General features: G+C 34.9%; 1 protein-coding gene across 1 annotated transcript in view; it reads left to right on the forward strand.

Annotated features, from left to right (window-relative positions):
* Positions 1-25,880, forward strand: part of LOC128998122 (thyrotropin-releasing hormone-degrading ectoenzyme-like) — a 37,445-nt gene extending 11,565 nt beyond the window's left edge. The window contains exons 2-16 of the mRNA XM_054424121.1: positions 3,859-4,153; positions 4,701-4,859; positions 9,623-9,946; positions 10,948-11,134; positions 11,862-12,021; positions 12,333-12,411; positions 13,007-13,202; positions 15,112-15,256; positions 17,377-17,633; positions 19,010-19,191; positions 20,362-20,529; positions 21,546-21,677; positions 23,379-23,586; positions 24,406-24,523; positions 24,741-25,880. Of these exons, the coding sequence (XP_054280096.1) occupies positions 3,859-4,153; positions 4,701-4,859; positions 9,623-9,946; positions 10,948-11,134; positions 11,862-12,021; positions 12,333-12,411; positions 13,007-13,202; positions 15,112-15,256; positions 17,377-17,633; positions 19,010-19,191; positions 20,362-20,529; positions 21,546-21,677; positions 23,379-23,586; positions 24,406-24,523; positions 24,741-24,937 (2,807 nt within the window). The 3' untranslated portion in view covers positions 24,938-25,880. The remainder of the gene's footprint in view (positions 1-3,858; positions 4,154-4,700; positions 4,860-9,622; positions 9,947-10,947; positions 11,135-11,861; positions 12,022-12,332; positions 12,412-13,006; positions 13,203-15,111; positions 15,257-17,376; positions 17,634-19,009; positions 19,192-20,361; positions 20,530-21,545; positions 21,678-23,378; positions 23,587-24,405; positions 24,524-24,740) is intronic.
* The last annotated feature ends 681 nt before the right edge of the window (positions 25,881-26,561 follow it).

The following is a 26,561-nucleotide window of genomic DNA, read 5'->3' on the forward strand; positions in this document are numbered from 1 at the left end:
GTTAATTTTTGCTGTAAGTTGGATTATAATTTGATTACTATACACAAAGGCAACGTTATAGTAGCATACCTCAGTATCAGCTGTTCATTTATAAAAACAATTTAAGATGGAAGCCCTTTCGGGACCTAATTTATAAAGGTATGGATTATAAACAAAAAAATTGTATTTAGTTAGCTAAAGAGTGGCGAGTCATGACGAAAAATACAGTTAATGGATCTTTTCTTCCATTAGTAGTTATTCTTGAGTTCCAAATAAAAGAGTATAATTAGTTTTATTGATAAAATTACTATTTGTAAAAATAAACTGTCTTTTCCTACAGTCACCTGACAAAGTAGCCTTCCTTGCACTGATTATGGCACAGAAAGTTGCTAACTGTTGCATCTACTTACTTTTGCCACACACTTTTTTACTTTTGCCGCACAGTTTTTTTTTTTTTTTTTTTGCCGTAAGCCAGTATTCCAACCAAACACAAAACAACGTGCTTTTATTAGGCACGTGATACGTGTACGCTTCAAAATAAGTTGGCAACCCTTAAAGATATTATGAATACGATCTTTAAGCTGGTGCAGCGTTTCCCGTTTCGTTCAATGTTTGGATTTAACCTAATCCAAAAACGTGTTGTACAGTGTTTGAAGGACTATATTTATATGCTTTATAGTAACCGTAGGAAAACTATAACGGGTAACGCGAGTGCAAACTGCCTTTGCTGCACTCGAGAAACCTTCCACACTAGAGAAATGTTTACGCACGAGCCCGTAAACATTTTTCTCGTGTGCAGCAAAGTGCCACCTCACCCACTAGTTACACAAATAACTATAGAATAATTTTATAATAGTATTTCTGAATACGGAACGATGAAACATCTTCATCGCAATACCGATACATTTGGCAAACCTAAGTTGATATTTTACTTGAAACTTGTCGATAGCACACAAATAATCAGAAATATCTATTAACAAATGAGATCGCACTACCAGTTGATATCTCACACGACTTTTGTGATAAGCAGTTTAAGACATTTATTGCCTGATAAGACTCAAGGTAAACTTAAAATCTCGGCTGTTTGCTACTTACAATAGCGCTCTGGCGTGAGGCGTTTGATTCAAAATTTAAAATCTTCGTTGTGAAAACTAAAAAAAACCGCAGTAAATAATCGTACCTAATCTTAATTTTTAATTACAAAAAAAGTTGAACTTATTTAATAACTACCACCAAACAAGAAAATATCCCCGTTGCAGAAAAGCTACAGAATAAGCGGATTTTAATTTGCCTGATTGTATTTTACCCAATTTCCTACAAAAATGTCTGATTTATTCCCTATTAATATAACAATAGATAAAATATAAGTACGTATTCAATTTAATCATCTTTGACTTTAAGCCTATATTTCAAAATATATTCTTGAAGTGATAACTTACTGCACATTGCATATATAGGGTAAACAAACTCTCTGGGACGCTTTTGTATTTTTGGGCCTTAGAGCAAACAATTGTTCATGGGTCTAAAATGCCTAGTTTTCTGTCTGTATGTGATTTTCACAAATGTACCGCACACAACTTTTGAACCGATTGAGCGATTGACTTCAAACTTAGTAAATAAGTAGTTACTGGTAGGACCAATCTTTGTTTAGGTTTCTAAGCTCTACCAATTTCAAATGGCAACCATTTAAATGAGTGGTTATCTTAAAAACTATAGGAATGTAAACTGTCATGAAAGAGTTCATTTTCTGCCAGATAGTCTTATGACTAACCCAACGATATAATTGTAAAAATCAGTTCGAAAACCACTTGGATATCACATTTTCGTGAGACCATGCATGGCCCAGACCGCCACCAAGTACCTCTCGCCTTTGGCTTCACGAAGTAAATTCAAATGAAAATAGATTATTTCCCAAAAATATCCATACATATAAACATAATCTTCTTCAGGAAATGTACTCACCACATAGAAATATCGTGTGCTAGGAGGAAAAGTTATATTTTTATAAATAACGATACTTAACTAAAAAATCTAGGTTATGTCAGAAATTTTACAATAAGGACTGTAAGTCTGTAAACCTAATGTTTAATACTCTATATCAGCAGCTATAATAATGTTGCATACTGATGGGTTTCATTTATTGTTTGCTAATAATGTTTCATTTAACACAACATAATGTATTATAATCCCGCAATTTCAATTAATTTATCATTCAACTATACTGAAAATATAAGTCGTAGCTGGAATTCAAATGGTGATAGCTCAAAAATTAATGTTTTGAAATTCAATTGATGTTACCGACATTCAAGCACTTGATTGCACGCAATATAAAACTACCATAAAGATAATTCTTGATTGCCTTCTTCACTCTTTAATGGTTTTCATACGTTTAGTTTATTAGTTGAAAATATTAATAAAAAATAATCATTTACAGTACAAAAATGTCTTGGAAATGTATATACAGTGTGTTTCCAAATTGTCTGGAAATTTTTTGTGGACTTGTTCCTTGGGCTAAGAAAAACATAAAATGAGTATGGGTTAGCCGTTTCGATATGGCACTCATTTAAATCCTTTAATGCTAAATTTCGTGAAAAGCGTAAATATTAAGAAAACTGTTTTAGGATTAAATAGATAGAGAATTTAAAATCCAAATCAAATGAGACCTTGTTTGTTAAAATCGGATGACAATAACAAACAACCGAATTATCAGTTTATTTCCACCTTCGGTTATGCTTTGTAGATCAGTGTTAATCTACAGCCTAAGGTAGGCATTAAACCTCCAGTCCACGGCATCACATGGCTAAACACCATTTTGTGATTGGAGTGATTTGAACCCAGGACCCCATGAGTCCTGCAATCTAACTTCTAGACATCCTCGCCCCTTTTGTCTGATGATTCACCTTCATCTATATCAGTGCAGATACAAAGATGTCTGAAACAGTTTACATTTACAACAAGCCAAGCCCATATGTGTTGTCAGATAAGATATAGTGATTGCCTAAATGAGGACATTGTATATGATAATACCTAAAAATTACCGTAAAGTTACCTAACCCATCACACATTAAAATTGTTGTTTCTCTCTAAATTATCGGTCTTTCTGTTTGTCCACATTTTTTTAAAACATATCAAGTACTTCATTAAAGGGATTCATTACTCTTAAAAATGTTCAGTGATTTTTTAAAAATCCATTTTGAGATAATTTTAGTTTTTATTTTATTGTAACAATAAAGTAGTACTGTATTTGATTTGGATCTATTTTACTCTAAAATCACCCCAAATTACATGTTTGATAATTAGTTTATAATGATCCTAAATATTATTCTGCTCATATTTTCCAGATGAAAATGTGTTTTTAGTGTCTGATTGATTTTACAGCTACCTTTTTGTGTAATCTAAAATTTGCTGACCATTGTATATAAGGTGGGCACAAAATTATGCCTTCGTCCCGAAGTGATGTCTGTGTGTGTGTACAAAGCTGCAGACTACGCCGGTGTGGTCCGATTTTGATGAAATTGGGTATGTAGGAATCTCAAATTGGGTATCCATGGTATATCCATGAAATTTTTCATTTTTATTAAATTTTAATCTTTAATGGTGATTTCCTTATAAAATAACGGAAAAATCAGATTAAAAACAGCCCAAACGTATTTGATTAAAATGTAACATGTTATGGTCCTTTAAACTCAAAACAAAATGGTACAAACCACTTTGCTGTAAAAATTAAGACTTAAAAGTTAAAATTTTGTAATTTTCCCATAAAATATAATTACTCCCACCGCTTACCCATGATTGGTTGTTGACAAGCTAATAGGAGAAAGTATGTATCATATTGCTGATACCGCTTATTTTAGAGTTGCCATTGTTTTATGCTTCCAGGTGCGGTGTTGGTAAACATGACTCTTCCAAGTAGCGTGTCCTCTCTGCAAATACATGCCGAGAACTTGACGCTGAATGAGAGTTCGTTAGTTATTATGAAGCAACATTTTGCATACCCCAGATGGGATCCCCAGAAGATCAGTGGATGGAGTGTCAACCAGACCTATATCAATATGTCTTTTTCTCCACCTGCTGCCAATGGAGTCTACTCTCTCTACGTTGAATACACAGGCTCCTACCAGAGCTCCATGGCAGGCTTTGCCAAAGTCGGTTACCTCTTCAAAAATGAACAAAAGTATGTTGATTCAGTATTTATTAGTGTTTTTATCTTTTTATGGAAAATTTGGAGGAAGGTTGGAGGGCTGGGATTTTATCCAACCATCCTTATTTGAAGAATCTGTCAGGGACTGCATATAAATAAATAAGTATAGTATAAATAGTTAGGTCCTTATGTATACTTACTCTTCCAACTGGAAAACTAATCATCACATACCATCTCATAATTTGAATCTCTGGTAGTGAACAATATACTACAGCTATATATATATTAGATGTTAGTTAGATTCCATAGTGAGATGTTTTTGTAACAATAAAGTAGTATTTGATTTTGATATATTTTACTCTAAAATCACCCCAAATTACATGTTTGAGCACCTATCATAAGATCTTACCCTCCTTCGTGGGGAGGTGGTTAAATGGTTAACTAACCAATTTGTTCATAATTTTTTTATTTTTTATTTTGCAACAATTTTCAAGAATAAAGTTTGAGAAGATTTTTTTAATAGGATGAAGTATTTTTATAGTTTGCTGGATCACTGAGTTTTGCTCCTCTTTTACTCCAGGTACCTAGCAGTAACTGCCTTAGATCCAACCAATGCTCGGAAGGTGTTCCCGTGCTTCGACGAGCCGGGGTACAAGACACAATTTTCTCTGGAGATCATAGTAAGCCGACCTCACATTGCTATCAGCAATGTACGACCGTCTTCAGTACACAATCATACGTAAGTTTTAAACACATTTTTGAAAACAATCGTGGAATATTCCCGGCTATATTTCAAATACACTTTTCAATCCCAATAATTATTATATATTTTTTATCATTATTTTACAACAGTTTAACTGATGAATTTTTATTTGAAACTGATAGTGGTACATATTCACTATTTTTATTTGGTTGTATCATCAAATAATTTATTAGATTTTGTTGTGGATTAAAGCAGCATGTTTACCTAAACATCTCATTATATTAGGATCTTGAATATTTTAAATTAAAATATTGTAAAGCTGTACATTTTAAACCTAGTTCCTGATTTGGTTCTGTGGAAATACCTAAGTATGGACAGAAAATTGTACATGGCCTATTCTTAAAAGGTTCCACAGATAAAATGTACAGTATAATAATTTCCAGTTTGACCATAAAACATTCTTCTTCTAACTATTGTCACTAAGGCAATTTAATTTGCTCTTGGTGTAGATCGAATGCAAAGAGTCGTATTCACTCCCATATTTACTCCTTTTTCCCGTAGTTGTAAAAATATTACAAGTCCCTTATGGACTGTTTAGTTATAAACCTCTAAGGATAATTTTAATTCATAAAATGTATTAGTTTTACGGGCAGGATCCTTATTAATAATACCCTCTAATTTCTTTTTCTCAAACTCTTTTATCAAAGAACCTGGATCATATCAAGTCATTATGCAATTTGAGGGTATTTTACCCAGCTGTAACATTATATTGATGTCTTGCAAAAATTCTCATTATAATGTAAAACATCTGAGCGCTACCAAGTTGGTTGATGAAATGGTTGGTAAATATAAATAAAGAAGTAAACTATTGTTGGTGACTGTATATATATATGGTTAAGTGGTTAACAGTCAAACATGTAGGCTACGTAAACATAACAAATCATTAGGTCTCAATTATTTTTACAATTAGGTGACTTATTTTCAAGTTTCAACTCTCCAACAGTATTCTTCACATCATGCTGGGTTAGACTGAGTTCATTTTAGTTATAAGCCAACAATTAGCTTAATACAATATAACTTACTATATCACTTACCGGTAACTTTTAAAATGAAACAAAAAATAATTGTAACAGTTTGTTTAAGTGCTGTTTAAATACAGACACACTTAAGTGTTACTCTGTGATAAAACTTTTACGATTAGTTATCACTTCATATGACACTTATGAAAGCTCTTCAATTAACAGGTATTGAGGACTAGTGCCTCAAGTACTGTTTAAGTAGTCTACTATATTTAAGTAGTAACTAGCACATGGCCCCCACATTTAATTGTGGGCCCTGTTACCAGAATCTGGCTCGGGCCCCCTACCAACCAGGGGGTCGGGGGGGGGGGTATGGAATACCCCCCCAGCGTAGAGGGGTGGTCCGGGGGTTCTCCCCCGGGAAAATTTTGAAAATGTCATGTATTTTAGTGAGTTTTTAAGGCAATCTAGGTATTAAATTTGTGAGTGGTAAATGGCACTTTTACAGCCTTTTTTAAGGAAGAAAAGAGTTCTTCAATGAGTTTTATAAGCTTAAAATTACAGGAATTCAGCAATTAAAACTATTACAGTATATCAATACACAAAAGCTCCATGCCTATTAATATTTTGTCCTTTTTATTTCCCTGTAAAAGGGTTTGGCTATCTTAACTGCTATAATTGTACTTTGTAATATGGAGTAGGAAAAAAACTTACGTAAATCGAGTTTAACAGCTTACACCAATGAAATCATATTTTATTCAGTGACAATTTTCATCAAGAATTTTATAATACTACATTTTTTGGGAGTGGATGCCTGAGCTGCCGAACTTGCGCGAGTAGTCACGGAGAAAAACGAATGTGCACGAGTAATGCCGAGAATGACCGATGCTGTCGATGCCGATGCTATCCAATCCATGCTTTAGTACAGTATTATACCGAGCGAATTGGGAAGAAAACTTAGGTCAAAATTATTAGGCCTACAATCTTTCATATTTTTAAAACTCCAAAAGTAAAGAATGTTTAAGTTTGTGTCAAATAACCTAGATTGCAAATTATTAATTGAAATATTCCATACATAAAAGTGCAACCGGAACCAAATTTTGATATAACGGGACAAATAAGCGTCCCGAGAGGATTTGTCGGGACGGACCAGTCCCCCTAAAACGGGACGTCTGGTCACCTTAGCTATGGTACATAGTACATGTCAATTTTTCAATGCTTTACAAATTTTATTTTAACTTATAACCATAATGATTCATTCTTGAAACTATCAGTTCAATTATAAAACCAAACTTTGTTTATTATGGGGGGAATGAGGTAGGAGTGGCTAGGCGTCTGGCGGGAGGAAAGGGGTAGAGGGAGTTTGTGGAGCCGGCCACTGGGGCCCGAGATGGCTGTTCTGCTGTTGTATAGTACATACGCACCTACGAACCTAATACTAGTATACAATACTAGTATATAAACTTCCTTAGAATCAAGAATTAATACATTTTTAATTATTTAACTTTGTTTTTTGTAATATATATATATATATATATATATATATATATATTATTTTTTATCTTCAATTTATGATCTGCTGTAAAGTGATCTTCAATGGGGAAAAAAGAAAAAAAATGGGTAGGACCGGGGCCCCTGAGGGCCCGGGCCCTGTGACCAGAGTTGCACCAGCCCCACCCTTGTGGGGGCCATGAACTAGCAATCAGATATATTTGACAACAGCTTTCATACAAAGTGGCTTTTTGTCACTTGAATTAGTTTGGAAAAGTATCAGATTTTTCAATGTTTCACTTTGCCCACTATAATTTTCCTCACGCTGGATGAGACTGAACAAAAGAAAAATTTTGGCTTGGTTTATTTTAATTGAATAGTAATCAACAGGAAAAGAGGGCCATATTACAGTTAAATTAATTCTTATATAGCCTACAACATTTTTCTTCCGTTTAAAAAAACGCCACTTTGCGCAAATAACTATTCGAGATTCCAAAAATCATTAATGCTTAATGTGACACATGGGTTAGGTAAGGGATGGATACACTCTTAATATATGGATGAACTCAACATAAGTTTTCCAAGAAGAAAAAATAGCTTATTGATAAGCGTCTGCTGAGTTGGGAGATCAACAATTTCATTGCAATCGTGTGGAATGTTTACGTTTTTGCTGCAATCATGGAAGACAATGATGATGTGTCTCTGACCGGAAGATGTTCACGATTTCACCGTGGCCGCAGAAGATGTTCTTGTTCCCCCCAAGACTGGGGAAAAGTACTTGATCTCATGTTAGATTCGTACAAACATGTTAAAAACATAATAACAATTTCTGACGTTTAGTTTGTAATTGGAGGATTTTTGGAAGAAGGGTTCGGAATAGCGGAGAGCTCTACCGTATTACTTTTGAGGGGTCATGTAATCACAGAAACCAACCAAACTTTTTAAATTAATCTGGACGTTAAAATACCATCAATCCGTCTATGTGATCATACGTCACCGATATACGTCACCGATGAACGGCGACCGGTTTCAACCCAGCAATGGGGCCATCTTCAGGCGATGAAAGAACATAAATTCACTTCGAAGAGGTCTTCAGAAAGTCTATAAATACATCACAAGGAACAACACTTAAATACATTTTTTACAAAAATATGTGTGGCCACAAATCGACTGTGCGGTGGACGGTATGCCTCCTAGACTCGTACCGTCCACCACACAGTCGATTTGTGGCCACACGTGTTTTTGTTAAAAATGTATTTAAGTGTTGTTCCTCGTGATATATTTATAGACTTTTTGATGACCTCTTCGGAGTGAATTAATGTTCTTTCATCACCTGAAGATGGTCCTATTGCTGGGTTGAAACCGGTCGCCGCTCATTAGTGACTTATGATCACACTGACAGATTAAAGGTATTTTAACCTCTAGATTATTTAAATTTGTTATCAGGAGGCAAAAAACAACAAACTATTTAGTCATTATTTGTTGGAGTCATTAACAGTTCAATACCATTTACAGTTAACAGTAACTTAACTAATGCAGTTCAATATAGGTAGGTACCTATATCAACCTATATACCTATATACCTATATCAATTTATTACAATAAATCAATCAATTTATTTATTTTGAGATGGGTATGCTACAAAGTTGTATTTAAACTTAAATATGAATGTAAAATGAGTGTGGGGTGAGTTATAAATGTAGAAGAGAGAATTAAGGTACAGAGGAAACATTCAGTGGTACACTTAACTGGTGTCTAGCACTAGTCGCTGGTGTCTAGAGCAAAGTCGAACACTGCCCCCTCATCCTCATGTACTACAGCCCTCATGGTGGAGGAAGACCCTGTGCAATATAAATTTCCACAGTGCTCGCCACACAAGCTCTTCCTTTCTCATCACAAGTATATTTCCGGTACGACATACTAGAGCCAAAAGCACACAATTGTCCCATGAGCAATTTTCCTCTGTCCTTTAATTCTCTGTGATTTTATGTGGTTTTGTTACTGAATTAGAGCAGCTGTTTCTTTAGTCAGGACGATTTAGTAAACATTGAATGATCAATTTTTGCTGGGTCCAGTTTTGACCAATCAAAAACTACTACTGACTTTGACTTTTATCAGCAAATTAGGAACCTTCAGATTGTTAGCCAAGAGGCAAGAACTCCATTGAGAAGTTTATTGTTAGATTACGATAATAACAAATTTAACTTTTTAAATAGCCTACATTTTTTCCAACCTGAATATTAATTTGTTTACTGTGCATCACTCAACTATATTTATGTATATTTCTAGGGAAACGACCAGAGTATTTTTATTTCACGACTACCCTGACATGCCAGTCAACCAGCTGGCCTGGGCAGTAGTTGATCATACCTCGTACGGCCTCCGAGAAGACAACTCCACCTCAACAATAGTCCATACACGAGCCCCCTACCTCTATATGAACCAGACTACATGGGCCAATCAACTGTCCGCACGATTACTTCAAGCAGTGGGAAACTACACAAAAATACCATTCAACCAGACTTCCAAACAGGCTTCCAGCAAAATCGAACAAATTGTGCTTCCAGAATTCTTCTCTGGAACTTCGGAAAGCTTTGGATTTACAAGTTTCTCGTAAGATTTTTCATATTAAATTCTTAATTAGAATTTGAGAAAAGTAGATCCTCTCATGAGGAAATTATTTTTATTTTGCTCAACCTAAGTAAGATCTTAACTCTGAATTTGAATATATTTAACCTGAAGTTAGATTTAGATTTGAAACTACATCTAAAATCTACTGAGAGCTACAACCCCTCCTTATAATGTTTTATTTCCATACTGATTTTATCAGCTCATTTATTACTCTCAAAAATACAATATACAAAAAACCAATGCAGGCTTAGGACAAAAAATATAGTAATAAAATAAGGAGAGTTAATATTTTAAAAATGATTCTCTTATGGAATAGTTTAAAGCTTGCTATATATTTCTTTTAAGAGAGATGAAGATCTTGGAAGATTTCTGTTAAATGTATGTCTGAGTCTTCGCCTTACTATAACCAGGATACTACCCACAAAAAAATACAAATGATTAAATGTTGACCTAGGAATATGATACAGAAGATCTTTCTTCTAGTTTCCATTCCTTCTTTTAAGATTGGTAATAATTTTCAATCCACAAGCATTGCCAACATTATGGAAATGAAAAGTAAATTAAAAATATGTCTTATAACACTTGAAAATTATATCTACACTTATATTGTTATAAGTTAACAGAAGGAAGTGAAGGATTTCGATTTTTACATTCCAATCATCATCAGACCGAATAGGCAAATGACCAGAACCTCGATGGCACCCCTACTGTTATCCTATTGGCTACCAAAAGTACCGGCCAAGAAGTGTCTGCAGCTGGAGTAAAAATTTACTTGTTTATACTATCTTTTCTATATTTACTGTGTTGTGACTCAACAGTATAAGTTTAAATATGTTTCAAGTGTTATTAAAAGTATTTTTATTTACTTTAATTTATATCTGTCAGCCCTAACCTGTTTGGTACCAGAGGTGCACATCAAAAATCCTCTCAAAACTGTCATTGAAGATCCAAATGTTGGCATTTATGGAACATATGACTTACAGGGAAGAAATGATCCTGGTATCTCCAAACAAGTCTTCTACTAGATACATACAAGATGTAGCACTTACACTGTCCAGAGGGGTGGTGAGGCAGTGGTTCGGTGATGTCGTCTCCGTTGATTCATGGGACAACTTGTGGATGATGAAGGGAATCGACGAATACTTGCAATATGTCATAGCTGGGTCACTCGTAAGTAGTAGTGCTCTAGGTATGGATCAGGGATTTCCAAATAATATTATGTTTTATTATAATCAAAGAGCCTGATCAAATCAATCAACTCAGATGCCACTTTAAGTGGAAGGCCTTGTGCAAACATTCAGAGTGGAGCTCCTTGGCTACTACTGTACTAATAATAACTCTTCCCCAATCACAATACAGGTTTTATATGGTATATTTTGTATGTTTTATATTCTTGTGCCATGGGTAGACTTTGAGAACTTTATTGATGTAAAGTGTTTACTTAATGAGTAAAAACGTTATCATATTCCCAAACTTCGAATTGAATTTAAAATTGTATAAAACACAAAAAATATGTACCATACAAATCTGTTCACACTGTCATTTACTTTATTTTGAACAGTTCTGAATTCAAAACTGACTTTCAAAACTATTATCGCCATACTGAAATCAATGTGAGCAACTCGCTCTATCACAATAACATCCATGATGGTTTCCTACGATTTCAGCAACATTCATGATCATTTTCTGCGGTCGTAACTGTAATAAATTCCTGCTATGGCGGCAACAACCGTCATCATCTCTCATGATCGCAACAACATCCGTGATTTTGTTTACAATCACAGCAATCCCCGTGAGTTGGGCAACATCTTGATGATGACATGCATTTATATTTAACTTTTTTATACACAGCTAATTCACAAGGAAATCAGATGGAATAAAAGTGTATTATTTTCAGTCAGAAATGTCAGACTGGGAGTTAGAGGAGCAGGTAGTTGTGGAGCTGACCCAGAAGGGGCTTGAACTAGATGACCCTAACGCACACACTCTCACCTTCCACAGTGAAGATGAAACTGAACTGGTCACAACCGTTTCTGACAGTCTTACCAAGTATAAAGGTACCAATAGTGACGCACCTCTTGATAAATAAGCTATAACATATGGAACAGTAATACTTGAGAACAAGACAAATATTGGGTACTAACTTTGAACACGAATAAACAGATGGTCGAAACCAGAAATTTTGAATCTCAAAACTGATACTGAATCTTAAAAGATTCCAAATTATAAAGTTTTGAAATCTTAACGTAAAAATCTTTTACTCGCCTTGAATTTTTAAGGTTACAAAAAATCATATCTATCATTACTAAACCATTGGCTGAGGATCAAACCATAAAGACTAAACTGTTAAATTCCTTAAATTTTACAGGTGGTGCCTTAATCCGGATGCTGAAAGATATATTTGGAACATCATTTCATGAAGCAATAAGCATGTTTATTTCTGCCAGGTAAGCTTTTTACAATATTTAATATAAAGTAAGTAAATTTAAAGGTGTCTAATCAACCTTCTCAAATGGTATATAATTTGCTAAGAATAATTGTGACGACTAGTACTGCCTCTTGCAGTAAAATATTTAAGTTTAGTTCTTTTTTGTTAGATGCTATTAGTTACTTAAGTTCACTAAGCTTCATAGCAATCAGAAGTCTTCTTATTCACTTTGACTGATGATCCACTGAATTGCAAATCAATGAAACAGCAAGGGACTGCCAACCTCTTAAAAAAATCTGCTTAAAACACTATAATATCTTCTTGGTGAGGTTAGAAAATGTAACTTATTTATTAATAAATTTTAAGAGAAAATGTTCTAGCGATGCCCCTTAAATTCATTGATATATTCACGAGGTTATAGTGACAAATCTTCTTTTTATAAATTTATAGTTACATCTTGCTTTATGTGTCACATGGGATTTGATCCAAGTTGATCCATTCAATAAAATCTTTTTCAAAAAGTCTGTCGTTATATTGAACTGATACTCAAGGAAATTATTCTTATTCAGATATCAAGGCTATAGATCCATAATACTATAGTTGTTTGATTTCAGCATGTCTTCTTCTCCAACCTTCCCAAACCCAACATCACCAACAAACTTTTGGAACTTGCTCTACGGAGTAGCCACTGACAAAAACATCGACCTAGCTGAAAAGGCTCTGGAGGACATCATGGAAGAGTGGACATCTACCCCTGGATACCCTGTGCTATCTATCACTTCAAACTCTTCTCACTTCACTATTTCACAGGTAATTTGAGTTTTCTTTCTACTTTATTATTCCTCTACTCTCGTTAGATGGAAAATGCCAGATGTTAAGCCCTAAAACTACTCGGCAGTGTAACGCTTTAGCCAACTGAGAGTCAATAATTCACCTATGCCCCAAGCTAAATTGGAGTTTGGGTTTTAACACATTTGCTGCAGCTGCGTCCCCGGTGACGCATGGCGTGCCGTAGACTGTGGTGCGAGCGGCTACTTCACCAAGGACACAGCGGGCAGTGCATTGTTTGCCCAGTTAGGCTCAGTATCTAGCCGAGGACGGTTGATACGCGTTAGTATTGTGTCTCTAATACTAGTCTATAATTGTGGTGTAGGTTGGTAGTAAATTTCTCCAAAAAATCCCCGTCTGGCAGGCTTTGAAATCAACTTTTTGACCCGATCCCTCCCTTCAAATGGCAATACAATGTGACTGGCTATGTTCCAAGCAGTGCTGCTATCTGTGGGTGTTTTAGCAAACTACGTCGGCTCTTGTTGTAACGCAGCACGTTATTTCCTATTCGTAAGACCAAAATATTTGAATGCCAATCGCCCAGCAATCGGGTTCGTTCGACGCTGCGCCGCAACGGGGCAACGCCTGCCATTGACGGGCCGCAGCAAATGTGTCAAAGTGTTGATACAAATTGACAGATGAAAATGTAGCAAAAAACATGATTATATGGTTATATTTGCAGATAAATATTGGTTTGGTATTGCAAAGGTCAATATTTACTGATAACATTGTTATTGATTCAAGATAAATATTCCTTGGGCATATAATAAATATTGACAAAATTATTCTTATCCTCAAACAATCAGTTCAGAAAGTGTTCTTGAAAGATGTGATGCATGTATTTAAGTTTCTACAAACATGTAAACATATTCGTACATGTGGTGCGGGGACCAGTCCAAACATTAAGTGGCCCCTTATTATCAAAAATTTAGTATACCAACAATAGTAACTTTAAAAAAATCTGAAGGTATAATATTAGTATTTAATTTATGCACCCACTTTTTTCTACTTCAATATTGACGTAAAATTCAAGGACTTTTACAAGTTTTAGGTATTTTGCACTAAAGCGCGGGGCCCCCTGGGCAGTCGCACTTTTCGCATGTGTCTAAGGCCAACTACTCTGCATACAAACCAAGAGCTAAAATTAATGATTGTGAATATCAAAGTTTATTTATCATGCACTCCCTGTAAGTTTATTATTTTGTTTATTCACTAAAGCAGTTACTAGTCGTTTTGTTCAATGTTTGACAAATGTTTTAGACACTCAAAGGTATTTATCACAAGATTTTTTTTTTGTCCTAGGACGCTAGGCATGAGCCGGGGATTATTTTTCACACAAGTTCAGGCTAGTATTAGGGGCTACGGCATTATCACTTAGATAAAGTCCATTTACGATTTGGCGGGATCTGAACCCGGGACCTCGAGGACCGAAGTCCCGTGCTCTAACCACTAAACCAGCTCTCTTCCCATTTGTATTGAGCATAGGCATAACTACAATCACCCAAAGTGAGAAGTTGTACAGTGGGCAGGGGGGGATGGAATACTCCCTTGTCGGATGGGGGTCGGAGGTAATAAGAACCGAAACTCACATTTTTAGACAACCTAGGGGCATGGGGCATATAAGTAACTAGGATGATTTTTTGGATCCTGGGATTTTAACAAGGATTTCATTTTTGTTTTGTGATTGCCCAACCTACTTAAATATACTTATTTTTCATTATTTAATTAGCTAATTTATATAAAAATGTGTACACTTAACAATCGGTTTTCCTAACTTTTCTTAAACCCAGTTATAAATACTGTGAGTGTCTCTTCAAGTTTTCAATTCAGTGTATTCTTCCTGAGTTAAGGATAGATGAATATGTATAATAAATGAAAAATTTGCTTGCAGTCCAACAGCAGTCTATGGTGGGTCCCAGTGACATATTCCCTCCAAGGTTCTCCAAACGTGAACAGAGTCTGGTTAGAGCCCAGTGGTAATTTCAGTGTCCGAAAATCTTCTTCCAACTGGATTTTGCTAAATTTGAACCAAACAGGTAAATTGTAAATTTTTAGTGGTTTGATTAACTATAAATGCAGTAGTCTCGACTTTCAGGACTAGACCGGGTCAGCAAGGTTGGATAAAACAGTTCATAATTAAAACCATTGTAAAAATTGGAAAACATTATGCATTGAGAAAACTTGCATTACATTACTTTTTTGTTTTTTCCTGAGTAGTTGTAGATGAGGTGTTTGTGTCACCCTCTTACCTACAAGAACTCAGGCAACAAAAACAAAAGTAAATATAACAAGTTCTTGAAACTGGGATAACTTGTTTGGCATTTCCATATTACATAATCATAATAAGTACATTAAAATAAAAACAATTCCTAAGCTTGGGTAAAATTTTTCATTACCTTATGTTTGCTGGTTTATTTAATCTTCTCGCCACCAAATCTCTCAAAAAGTAAAACTTTGGTGGTGAGTCTAGCTCCTGCTGTTCTACATAATTATGGGGGGTAGCAGTTGAGGTACGAAGGTATGAGGACTCAACATACTTAAATGCACCAGCTAAAGGAAAGTATCATTATATGTGAAGGGAAGCACCAGGAAAGCAAGGGGAAGTAACTGGAGGCACCTGAATCCTGGTGTTTACCTTCTACATACAGTACCTGCAAAATGAAATGTCTCAACACACTATATCATAAGTCCAGTTTTGCCAAATGAAAATAACTATCATGATACTCGATTGTCCATAGAGAGGGCCGGACACATAAGGTCTGATAATTGAGACTTAATGGTGTACACATAGATTTAGTCTATTAAGATTTGACTACTCATGTAATCAAATTTCATAATAGGATAGCTGCTATAATTGTGGAAAGTAATATTGGAAGGCTACAGCAATTGTATATCTCCAACTTACACAAAAATAAATAAAACTGGTGTCTTTAAGTGACATGTTGAAATTTTACTACATGGTTGAATTTACCAGGATTATTTATTAAAATCCCAATAAATATTAGGGCCCACAATAAAAAATAAAAAACACTATTCTAAATTAGAATCATTTTCATACAAAATTTACCTCTGGCCTTCATTAAAAAAAGAATTAAGAACAGTGCCAGAATTACCACTTGGTCGCAAGCAGTGCGAGGCCCCAGCAATTTGAAAGTTTCAAGAAAAAAATTTGAATTTTGATGTCCTTAAACCAATTCTATGATCACGGGTGAGAACGATGATGTCCCCGAGATGTTCATGATTTTGCCGCTATCTCAGAGAAGCATCTAGGGTGCAGGGACCACTTGGGTTAACTAAGTTAATTTTATTACTAGTGTTATATTTTTCATCTCTTTCCCTGAAATGGTAGTCAATGAAAATAAATAGATGAGTGGGTACAGAACCTGCTTCATAATTGTCCCCAGCTTAATTCTGAAAAAAACTCAAAAGCTTTTTATCAGCTGATTGTTGTTGGGAATAAAGCTGTCATATCTTTCTTTCAAAACTCATACTTCACTCATCATTGCCTTAAAATGTGTATCTCGGTGTGTCGGTAGATGACTTACGACGTCTTTGAAAGACGTCTATGATATAGCTCTTAATATTATTTTTATCTAAATAATGACCATGTTCACTCCGTAATAAAACGAGAGAGTCGTTGCTGCACCGCTATGCACCGCCACAGGGCTATCACTGTCACCATCCCTCACCCCACCCCGTCTTCTCTCCGCCGGTATTTACATGGTGACCTATACCTATCCAAGGTAGAGTAAATGAAGGATCCCACCATTCCAGGGTCTACTATGGACGAGAGGTATGATCTTGATCTGTGAGCAGTTAAAATGAGGGGCTGGTGGAAATGTGGAGGGGAAAATAGCGGCGGTGGCTTGCCAGCATGTAGCCAGACGTGGCAAGCGGTGTGATCATGCTGTATTAATACACCAAAGACGTTGAAAGAGGTTTGGTGACGCCGGTGTGAATTGATAGGAAAATTGAGCATCTCATTCACTCCTTGGTGTAGTAGAGTAGGCATGCAGAGGTGTGACAGCTGACAGGAAACATGTTAAGGAGCTTAGAAATAGAGTAACCCAATAAAAAATTTAGTAGATTAAGAATTACTCTTGTAATCCTTGTATCATGCATTAGACATGTACATTAATGCATGTTTATTGTTCAGGTTTCTACAGAGTCAACTACACGTCAGGCTTATGGCAAGCTCTCTCCGCTCAGCTTTCCTCAGATCTGACCCAGCTGCCCAGACTTAGCAGAGCTCAGCTAATTGATGATGTCTTCTCCTTTGACCCTAACATGGCTCTAGAGTTCACTCGTTTCCTCCGGGCAGAGACGGATTACTACGCTTGGAAAACGGCTCTACGCCATTACCAAAACCTGATATATTCCATGGCTGGTCACTCGTCTTACCAGTTACTCCAGGTACAAACAGCCGCCAGCATTTTCAATCTCATTTAGAGCCGGTTTCAGGGTACTTGCGACCTCTAGGGTACTAGGCCAAACTAACCCTTAGGTGGAACTTCCATGAGATTGTAGCAAAACCGTCAACACCTTCGCTATCACGAGAATATCATGATCCTCACATTTAATAATAAAAATTATATCGTTTAGAAAATAAAATTCATATTTTTTTTTATAAAAATGTTTACATGCTATTTTCTTACAAATTGCTGTGGCTGTAAGAAAAAGTTCTGCTTGTGGCCGAAGTCCAGCACTGTTCTTATTTTATTCTTAAAATTAATGCAATTTTAAAAAGTAGAAGTTTTTGGACATCAAACTTAAAAAAAGTCATAGACATATGAACATAGATTGAATGTGTCCACTTCTTTACTTTGAGAGAGAAGTACCTAATAAATTATTTTTCTATTCTGCTCACAGTGCAGTTCAGGTCTTATGGGACAATGCTGAGCTATTGCATTACTGTTAATATTGTCATGACTTCAGTCATGAAATTCCAGTGCATGAAATTTCCTCCCAATCCTTGTGAAGTACATTACTAATTTCTGTATAGTTATACCTTTAAGTTATTCTGATAATGTACCTAACTAAAATAGACCAAATTAGTGTAGTAAAAATAAAGTAAGTAAACTGTAAAGTAGTAGGTTAAGTAAAGGTTTTTTTAAGATTCACAATGTTTTTATGAAGGCTAGGATTGCTAATACTGCAATTTAAAATACCTAGCTTATGGGCTTTCCATATTGCGTAGTGAAAATTGTATTGATGAATCCACTGGAATTGAATTGCATATACACTGGATATTGAAGAAGGATGCAAACTCTTGGATTGGGCTGAACATTAGATAAAATGTAATAAAAAAAACTTGCGACTAAACTGTATAAAAGTTTTAACCTCCTTGTATTTACAGATGTTTTCATTACCTAATTTTCAGTATCAATAAAGTTAACTTTAATAATATTCAGATTTTTACATAATTTAGGGATTAAAACTAAAAGACTGATATGGTACACATCTGTTTTCTTATAAATGAACTCTCTTGCTTGAAATTGGTTTCACAGATATCATCAGTATGTATTTAAGGTATTTTGTCTATTTTTTTTTTTTTTATTGACATCCTCTCTAGTAAGATACACAGTACCAGCCGAAGACTCTGATGCATATGCTTTTAAGACTTGAGCTCTCCAGCAAACAAATTTAAAAAATACTACCAGTTTATACGCTATTGAAAATATAGAAACTACTTTCTATCATTATTATCTAATTATTTAAAATTTAGTTATAGAGATAGTAGGTGAGTCTAGACTTACCCGATTGACTCTGGTCCTTTATTACTGTTACAGGACTACGTTCTAGACCTGATGAATGGAGTGATTGCTGAGGTTGGGTTCTCATCAAATCTTCAAGACACTCATGTGGACAAACTCAAGCGTTCATTGATCCTGGAGAAAGCTTGCCAATTCGGACATAAAAGCTGTATTCAAAAGGCAGTGGTTAATCTAAGAACTTGGATGGCACAAACATAGTAAGTAAATGGAAAAAAAAGATTGTGATAACATCTGTGAAACATTTTTGTAATTATAAAAAATACAATAAAGAAAAATGAAATCTTAGTTGAAATACAGGGTGGCAATTGATGTATAGCTGTGCTTATCAATTAAACTATGAATTTTTTTTAGTAAATATTGTGCTATTAACACTGTGATTTAGCTGTAGAAACCTATTTAAAAAATGGTGATTCTTGTTCAAACACCCAGAGATTGTTTGGACCACATTCCACCTTGGTCAACATGCAGTGGTGTAAGTACATCGAGCCGCGTCCTACGCAGTACATGTAGATAGCACCCCCCCCCCAAAAAATCACCACTTACGTTTTATTCCTTTATTTCAGTAAAAGCCATGATTCTGGCATAATCCAAAAACTCTCCCGAACGATTTTTCATCGTCTCCCTCGGTCATGGAAACATTGTCATCGTTTTCCGTGATTGCAGCCAAATCTTGAATATAACCTGCATATTAGAGAAATAGTATTCAATTTTTACTTTTTATAAACTGGGACACATTCATTTCCTCACTCTGTATATGGATTTCCTAGGTTTCCTTACTTTAAGAAACTACTTTGAAACTATAACCACTATAGATTGTCAAATTGCTCAGCCAGAAGAATTTAATTATGATGGGACTTTCTGTGTTGCAGCTATATGACCCTGACCTAAGTTCTGCCCTGCTGTGTGCTGGTGTGGCCAACAGTTCCTCTGATGATACAGTTTGTGTGTTGCAGCTATGACCCTCTGACCTAAGTTCTGCCCTGCTGTGTGCTGGTGTGTCCAACAATTCCTCTGATGATACAGTTTGTGTGTTGCAGCTATGACCCTGACCTAAGTTCTGCTCTGCTGTGTGCTGGTGTGTCCAACAATTCCTCTGATGATACAGTTTCTGTGTTGCAGCTATGACCCTCTGACCTAAGTTCTGCCCTGCTGTGTGCTGGTGTGTCCAACAATTCCTCTGATGATACAGTTTGTGTGTTGCAGCTATGACCCTGACCTAAGTTCTGCCCTGCTGTGTGCTGGTGTGGCCAACAGTTCCTCTGATAATACAGTTTGTGTGTTGCAGCTATGACCCTGACCTAAGTTCTGCCCTGCTGCGTGCTGGTGTGGCCAACAATTCCTCTGATGATACAGTTTGTGTGTTGCAGCTATGACCCTGACCTAAGTTCTGCTCTGCTGTGTGCTGGTGTGGCCAATAGTTCCTCAGAAGTGTGGTACAATGTCTGGTCTATGTATGAGTATTCAATTTTCCCGAGTGTTCGTCTGGCTCTCCTGGAATCCCTTACTTGCACTACTGACACAGATCTTCTTTATGAGTAAGTTTGTGTTTGTAAAACCGCTTATGTTTTTAAATATATATAAATCTCCAGAACGGAGAACATAAATATATATCAGGTCTGCCATAAAACAAGTTATTTTCAGGAAAAGTGTCCAATTTGTTTAGCTTTACCAAGAACAGTATCGCTCCAAATGTATTTGTAAAAAAAATTTTTGAATCATATTCTTATTTTAAAATGTACTCTGAAGCGTAAATGATTGGGAGTATCAAACAGTGTATATAATACTGATATATTTTTTGTCATCCCAGTTTCAAGCACTTGTATTACTGAAATATAAGATTTACCTTTGTTGTTGTAGTTTTTTGTAGGTAAGATGTTTGTGTCACCCTATGCATTTCTATTTCTTGTTCTCCATCTTCAGGGGTCTTCTTGATTTCATCTTCTTATCACTATCACTATAGTCTATATTTACAAAAATATTTACACACACGGTCACTAGTATCACGGTCATGTGTCCGTCATCGCATTATCTAAACGACCCAACTGGAATACTAGTGACTGTAAGCGTGTGTAAATATTTTTGTAAATATAGACTGTAGTGTTAGTGATAAGAGGATAAATTTAAGAAGACTCCTGAAGATGCTAAACAAGAAGGATAAACACATAGGGTGACACAAACATCTCACCTACAACACAATAACAACAGGCCAATAACAACATAATATATAGGCCTACAGTAATACTGAATTATATTCAGTAATATTATTCAGCACAAGTCAGTTGAAAGCATACACAAAATTATCACACAATTAGACTTATTTCCCCTTCCAAGGAGGATACTTAAATAAGAAATAATAGGATGAAAGCTTAAAAATTAGCACTGTTTAAAACGTCTGAATCAGTCCTGCCAACATAAGACTTTTTGCTGTAGTTGGTATTTTTTATTAATCTATTTCTGTATTTTGAAATCAATTCAATTTTCAACTAAATTGCAAAACCTAAAAGAACATGTCACTTTTTTCTAAAGAATAACTTTTGGTTATGTTCTGCAGATTTTTGAACAACATAACCTCTACAAAAGACCCTGTTGTGAGTAACAAGGATAAGAGGACTCTTCTACAAACACTGAGTTCTAAACCTTTTGGAGCTCATACTCTTCTTGATTGGCTGGTCCACAGATTACAGTAAGTTTTATAACCATCCATATTAGGTTTTATATAGTATTAAATCTTCAGCTCCTCTGTCAATTGCTAATTTTTTATTATTAATTGTTAACTGATAAGGAGAAGTGTAGTGGGGCAGTAACCTGTGGGATAAGCGTTCCCCACTCTGTTTTTACCATAGAACCTATAAATTGGTAAGCTAACCTAATTTTTCCGCAACAATGATGTGCGTTCCCGCACTGGGAAATCTACGACTACTTGGCTGATAAGTACAATAAGTCATATCTACAATATAGCAATTTTTTTGGGAAGTAGCTATTACCATAATAAAGTGCAGCCAAAGTACATTGAATAAGTTGATGTAAAACAATAAACCAGGAGTTAAAAGTTTTTTTTACATTTTATGATCAGTATAAGCTAAAAACACTATTTTCAGTATTTATTAACTTCACCATATTAACTAAACCTGACACAAGAACTTAAATAAGCTTACTAGCCAAAAGATTGACACGGTTTCAAACACCATCTCAGTACATTTCCAATAAGTTTAACTCGGTTCCAGTGGAAAACGTTATAATACCAGTAATAAAAAAAACCCCAGCCGCAGCAAACCTGCAGACTAAGCAAATTTCAACTTGTCTGATTACGTTTTTACTAAAATGTTTCCATAAATAAGACATATATTTATTCCCAATTTCAAAAACATTAGATTAATGAGTGCTTAGGTTTGCTGCTACGGGGAAGGTGAAAAGTGTTTTTTGACCAAACATTAATAGCATATGATGAAATAAATAAATTTGCTAAATTTGATTAACATATATCCATAAAAAAGTAAACTACAACAGTTTTAAAATCTCCATAAAATAACATGTGAATTTTAAATGTACACTTTTTTAAATGTTCTCTGTAACCCTTAGACATAAAACAGCGCTTCAATATACTAAATTATTTCTTTTTTAAGCTCTATATTATAATGGTTTGGAAAAAATTGTAAAATGTTATGTTTTTAGGGTCAAAAATGGATCCATTTTTACCACATAAAACCCCCCGTAAACCCCCGTTCCCATAGTCCAGTCATTGTGGTTCGCGAACTCGTTCGAATAAATGTAGGTTTAAACCAAATTTCATCAAAAATGGATCTTTTTTGCTCGAGTTATCGTGCTAAGGGACACATATATAAATTTATTGCCTCTGGGGACCTCAAAACAAAAAAATCAATCGGTCCCAGGTCCAGGTCTTACCATGAGACCTACGGTAATGGCTTATCCCCTATATGGGAGATTCGCTAAAAGAAAATAAATCAAACAGATTGTAAAGACTGATTGAAACATTCAAATGAACATTTGAAGAATCTGATTCTAAAAGTTATTTTGTTTAGTTTTGGATATAAGTTGTTAGTACTATAAAGTTTCCAATGACAGCATTTAAATTAATAAAAATTTCTCATACTAAAACCTAGGTCTGAGATCAATGTTGTTTTCCTAAGAAAAACAAAAACTCTGTTTTTTGAGATTATTAGTTAGTTATCTATATAAATGTTCTCACTATAAATGTTTACTCACTTTTGTAAAAATGCACATTGTATGTGTTAATAAATAGAATGATAGAACAGTGTTAAAGATATAATTTACTATGTCCATATCATTTCGAATAAACTTAAACTATACATTTTTACAAACTTTATCAATGAATAGCACTAATATAATAATCACTGTGATCCAGAGCACAATCAAACGGATCTGAAGAAACTTCCACACAAGCACCTGTCACTACTCCGGGATCAAACAGTTCCGGCGTCGATCCATCTGGCCGAGCGGAGGATGGAGTGAACTCCTCCGTAGTGACCAATGATATCCTACCAGAGTCCGAGATTACAACAATCCTTCATCTTATACTACCCATGTTGACTTCATTGGAAGATGGAACAAAGGTGTGGTCAAAATAAGTGTATGAATTTAAAATGGATCAATGTAAGTTTTCAAAAGCCTAAGGGTAAAAATTCCTTTTCTTCTTTTGTAATAGTTATATTGCAATCTAGGTATACTCCCCCCCCCTTAAATATAATTTAGGTATACCCTCCAGGTATATGTTATAAACTCTTTGAGCTCTGTCAGCTGATATATCGGACCACAGAGAAGAAAGGTACAGAGAACAACTTGCTGCTTATGGAACACCCTTACGCTTTCATCTCTAGTACGTTGTGCCGGAAATATACTTGAGACAAACAAGGAAGGGCCCGAGCGGCGAGCACTATGCGGAAATTCCTATTACCCAGGACACAGGGTCTTCTTCCACCATGAGCGTTATAGTACATGAAGGTGACAGACGGTGTTGGACACCCTACCCCCCTCCTTTTCCCTAGACACCTGTACTAGTGCTAGTCACCACTTAACTGTAACATTGAATATTTTCTCTATACCTTATATTACTGCTTACTGATTACTGCCATGGCCACTTATACCCAAGCTGGTACATGGCCTCCCTAACACATTGTCGCGAATTCTATACCTTAAACAAATACCAAAACAAATATTTAAAAAATTCATATACATTTCTCGTATGTTTTACAAGCCCAATGAAGTTTGCCTAATGAAGTTTGATAAAAAAAAGTTTTGTTCCTGATTAAAAGTCTTTTGTGCATTATTAGCACAAGTAGTATGTGTTAGTTGAAATTGTCACGATTGATCAAAATTTAGGAAAATTAACTACACTTTAAAACTTCTTTATTATTTGAAAATGAATTTTTCAGTTGGACTCTTTCCTTTCCTTGGGAAACAAGACAGGACTGTCCGATGCTACACTTACCACAATGAGGAGTGCGACACAGAAAATCTACATGCAAGCTGAGCAAGTCATGAGTCTAAACGGTAATACGCTAATCAATTTTTTTTTTTATATGATTTAATTAGTATTGTCAAAACTTGTGTTTAGGATATTCAATATAGAAAAGCACTTATCAATAGTAAACTACTAGAGATAGTTGATTTCCCTAATCAGTGGAACAAAAATATTTTTCCCATCCCTGCATAGAAATTATCGTATTGCCACACCTGTAAAAAACTCATAAAACATATTTCTTCACAGGCAAGTTGACAACGTGGCTCGAGGCGGAAGCTCAGTCCACTACTTCTGGAGGTTCCACTAGACCCTCGTCTTCCTCCTCCCAACCCCCTCAGACCACACCCCCCCCTGGAACTGGGGGTGCCTCACAGTCGACATCTGGGGCCTTCTACTTTACCTCCCTGCTGATGATTACCTTTAGTTATCAACAAATATTTTAAACAAAAGTATTATTCAGTCAGTTAAATTTAGCTGTAGACATTACCTTTTGAGGATATTACAGGTGTTCCTCAAAGCTCGGTCTGTGTAAGAAGATCAGTATTTCTTTTACATCCTAACATTTTTTTTAACTTTACAGCTGCATTTTTCTAATAGTCGGTAACTAGATTGATGTATTCCTACTTAGTAAATTTTCTTCCGTTTGCTAATAATTAAACATATTAGCCACTAATGAAACGATTTTGTTTGTACTAGTCATTCATTACTTATATCTACTTTGTTTTATTATCTTCGCATTTACACAGATTGAGGGGTAAATGTGACTTTTGTGCTACACTACTTCAGCTTAATTTTTAGCCAAATGTTATTCCTAGGAACAAATGGCTGAAAAATTCTGTTTTTTCCAGTACTGTTCTTATTTTGAGTGTTATTACTTTTACAATATTTATACATGTATCATATACCATATAAATTATAGCCCTAGCTTAGTACTTGGAGCATATAAAAAATGCTATCAATTTTAAAGCCATATACATAGCATCAATGTAATTTGTTCATTAAATAAAAATGTTCTACTTAACTTCCGGATTTAAGTTGAAATGATAGACAGGTGTAAAAATAACACAGGATAAATGTGAAAACTACTTGTTCATAGTATTGTAATTTTAACTCAAGTATGTGTGTAGTGGTAGTACATTTTGTTCTTGATATTTATTTTCTAAACTAATTTTTACCAAAGTAATGTTCACATCTAAAGCTTTTCTGTAAAGGTATTTATTTTGTAAAAACTACAGTACCGTACTATATGTGGATACTTAAAAGTGTTACTAGATTTAAAATACTTATATATGTATACTATCTGTGTATTATATTATACATAAGAGTCTGAATGAAAATGAGTGATAAATTAAACTATATTTTTCTGTAAATAAAATTATTTTAATATTTATGTGTTTTTTTATTATTTATCCGGATTATTCATTAAGTAACCCCCTTAAAAATCCGTACCCCATTAATACAGACTTTGCTAAATATTTACAGCAATTCTAAAGCAGTTTATAAAATATTTCATACGGCTAAATTGGCAACACCCTACTGTAAAGTATGCAGTGTTGTTGCAAATAATAGCACAAAATCTTTACTGAGAATGTGAGGTTATATAGATACAGGATTGAAGTGCCATCACATAGTATTGGCAAAAATGAGAAAATAATTGTACATGGTGTTTTTTTAATCAAACCCTATCAGTGCCAAGATACACTAAAGAAGCTCATAAGTTAGTTTGTAGCCCTGTATTTTTTACTTCATTGTCAATCAGCTGATATGCATTGTTGCATTGTTTCTTGCACATACAAAGTTCCAGGGAATTTATTTTCTACAAGACAAACATGGTGTTTTTGATTGCTCAAGGAGTATACTTTGTAGGCAAAGGCCTAGGGTTTTTTTTATTCAGATCTGGTTCCCTTAAATGTTTAACAACTCTATAAATATATAATTTATTTTAGATTTTTGTTTTCCATTTAGCTTAGATTTTATACCCAAAAGATCGATGATAAATATAATTTAATACAGGGTGTATTTAATGGAACCAAAATTACAAGTACTTTGAGACTCTGTTTAATATGT

The sequence above is a fragment of the Macrosteles quadrilineatus genome, unplaced genomic scaffold (assembly GCF_028750875.1).
Source record: "Macrosteles quadrilineatus isolate MER2022 unplaced genomic scaffold, UCM_ALF_1.0 Scaffold_7__1_contigs__length_78375512, whole genome shotgun sequence".
Lineage (NCBI taxonomy): Eukaryota > Metazoa > Arthropoda > Insecta > Hemiptera > Cicadellidae > Macrosteles > Macrosteles quadrilineatus.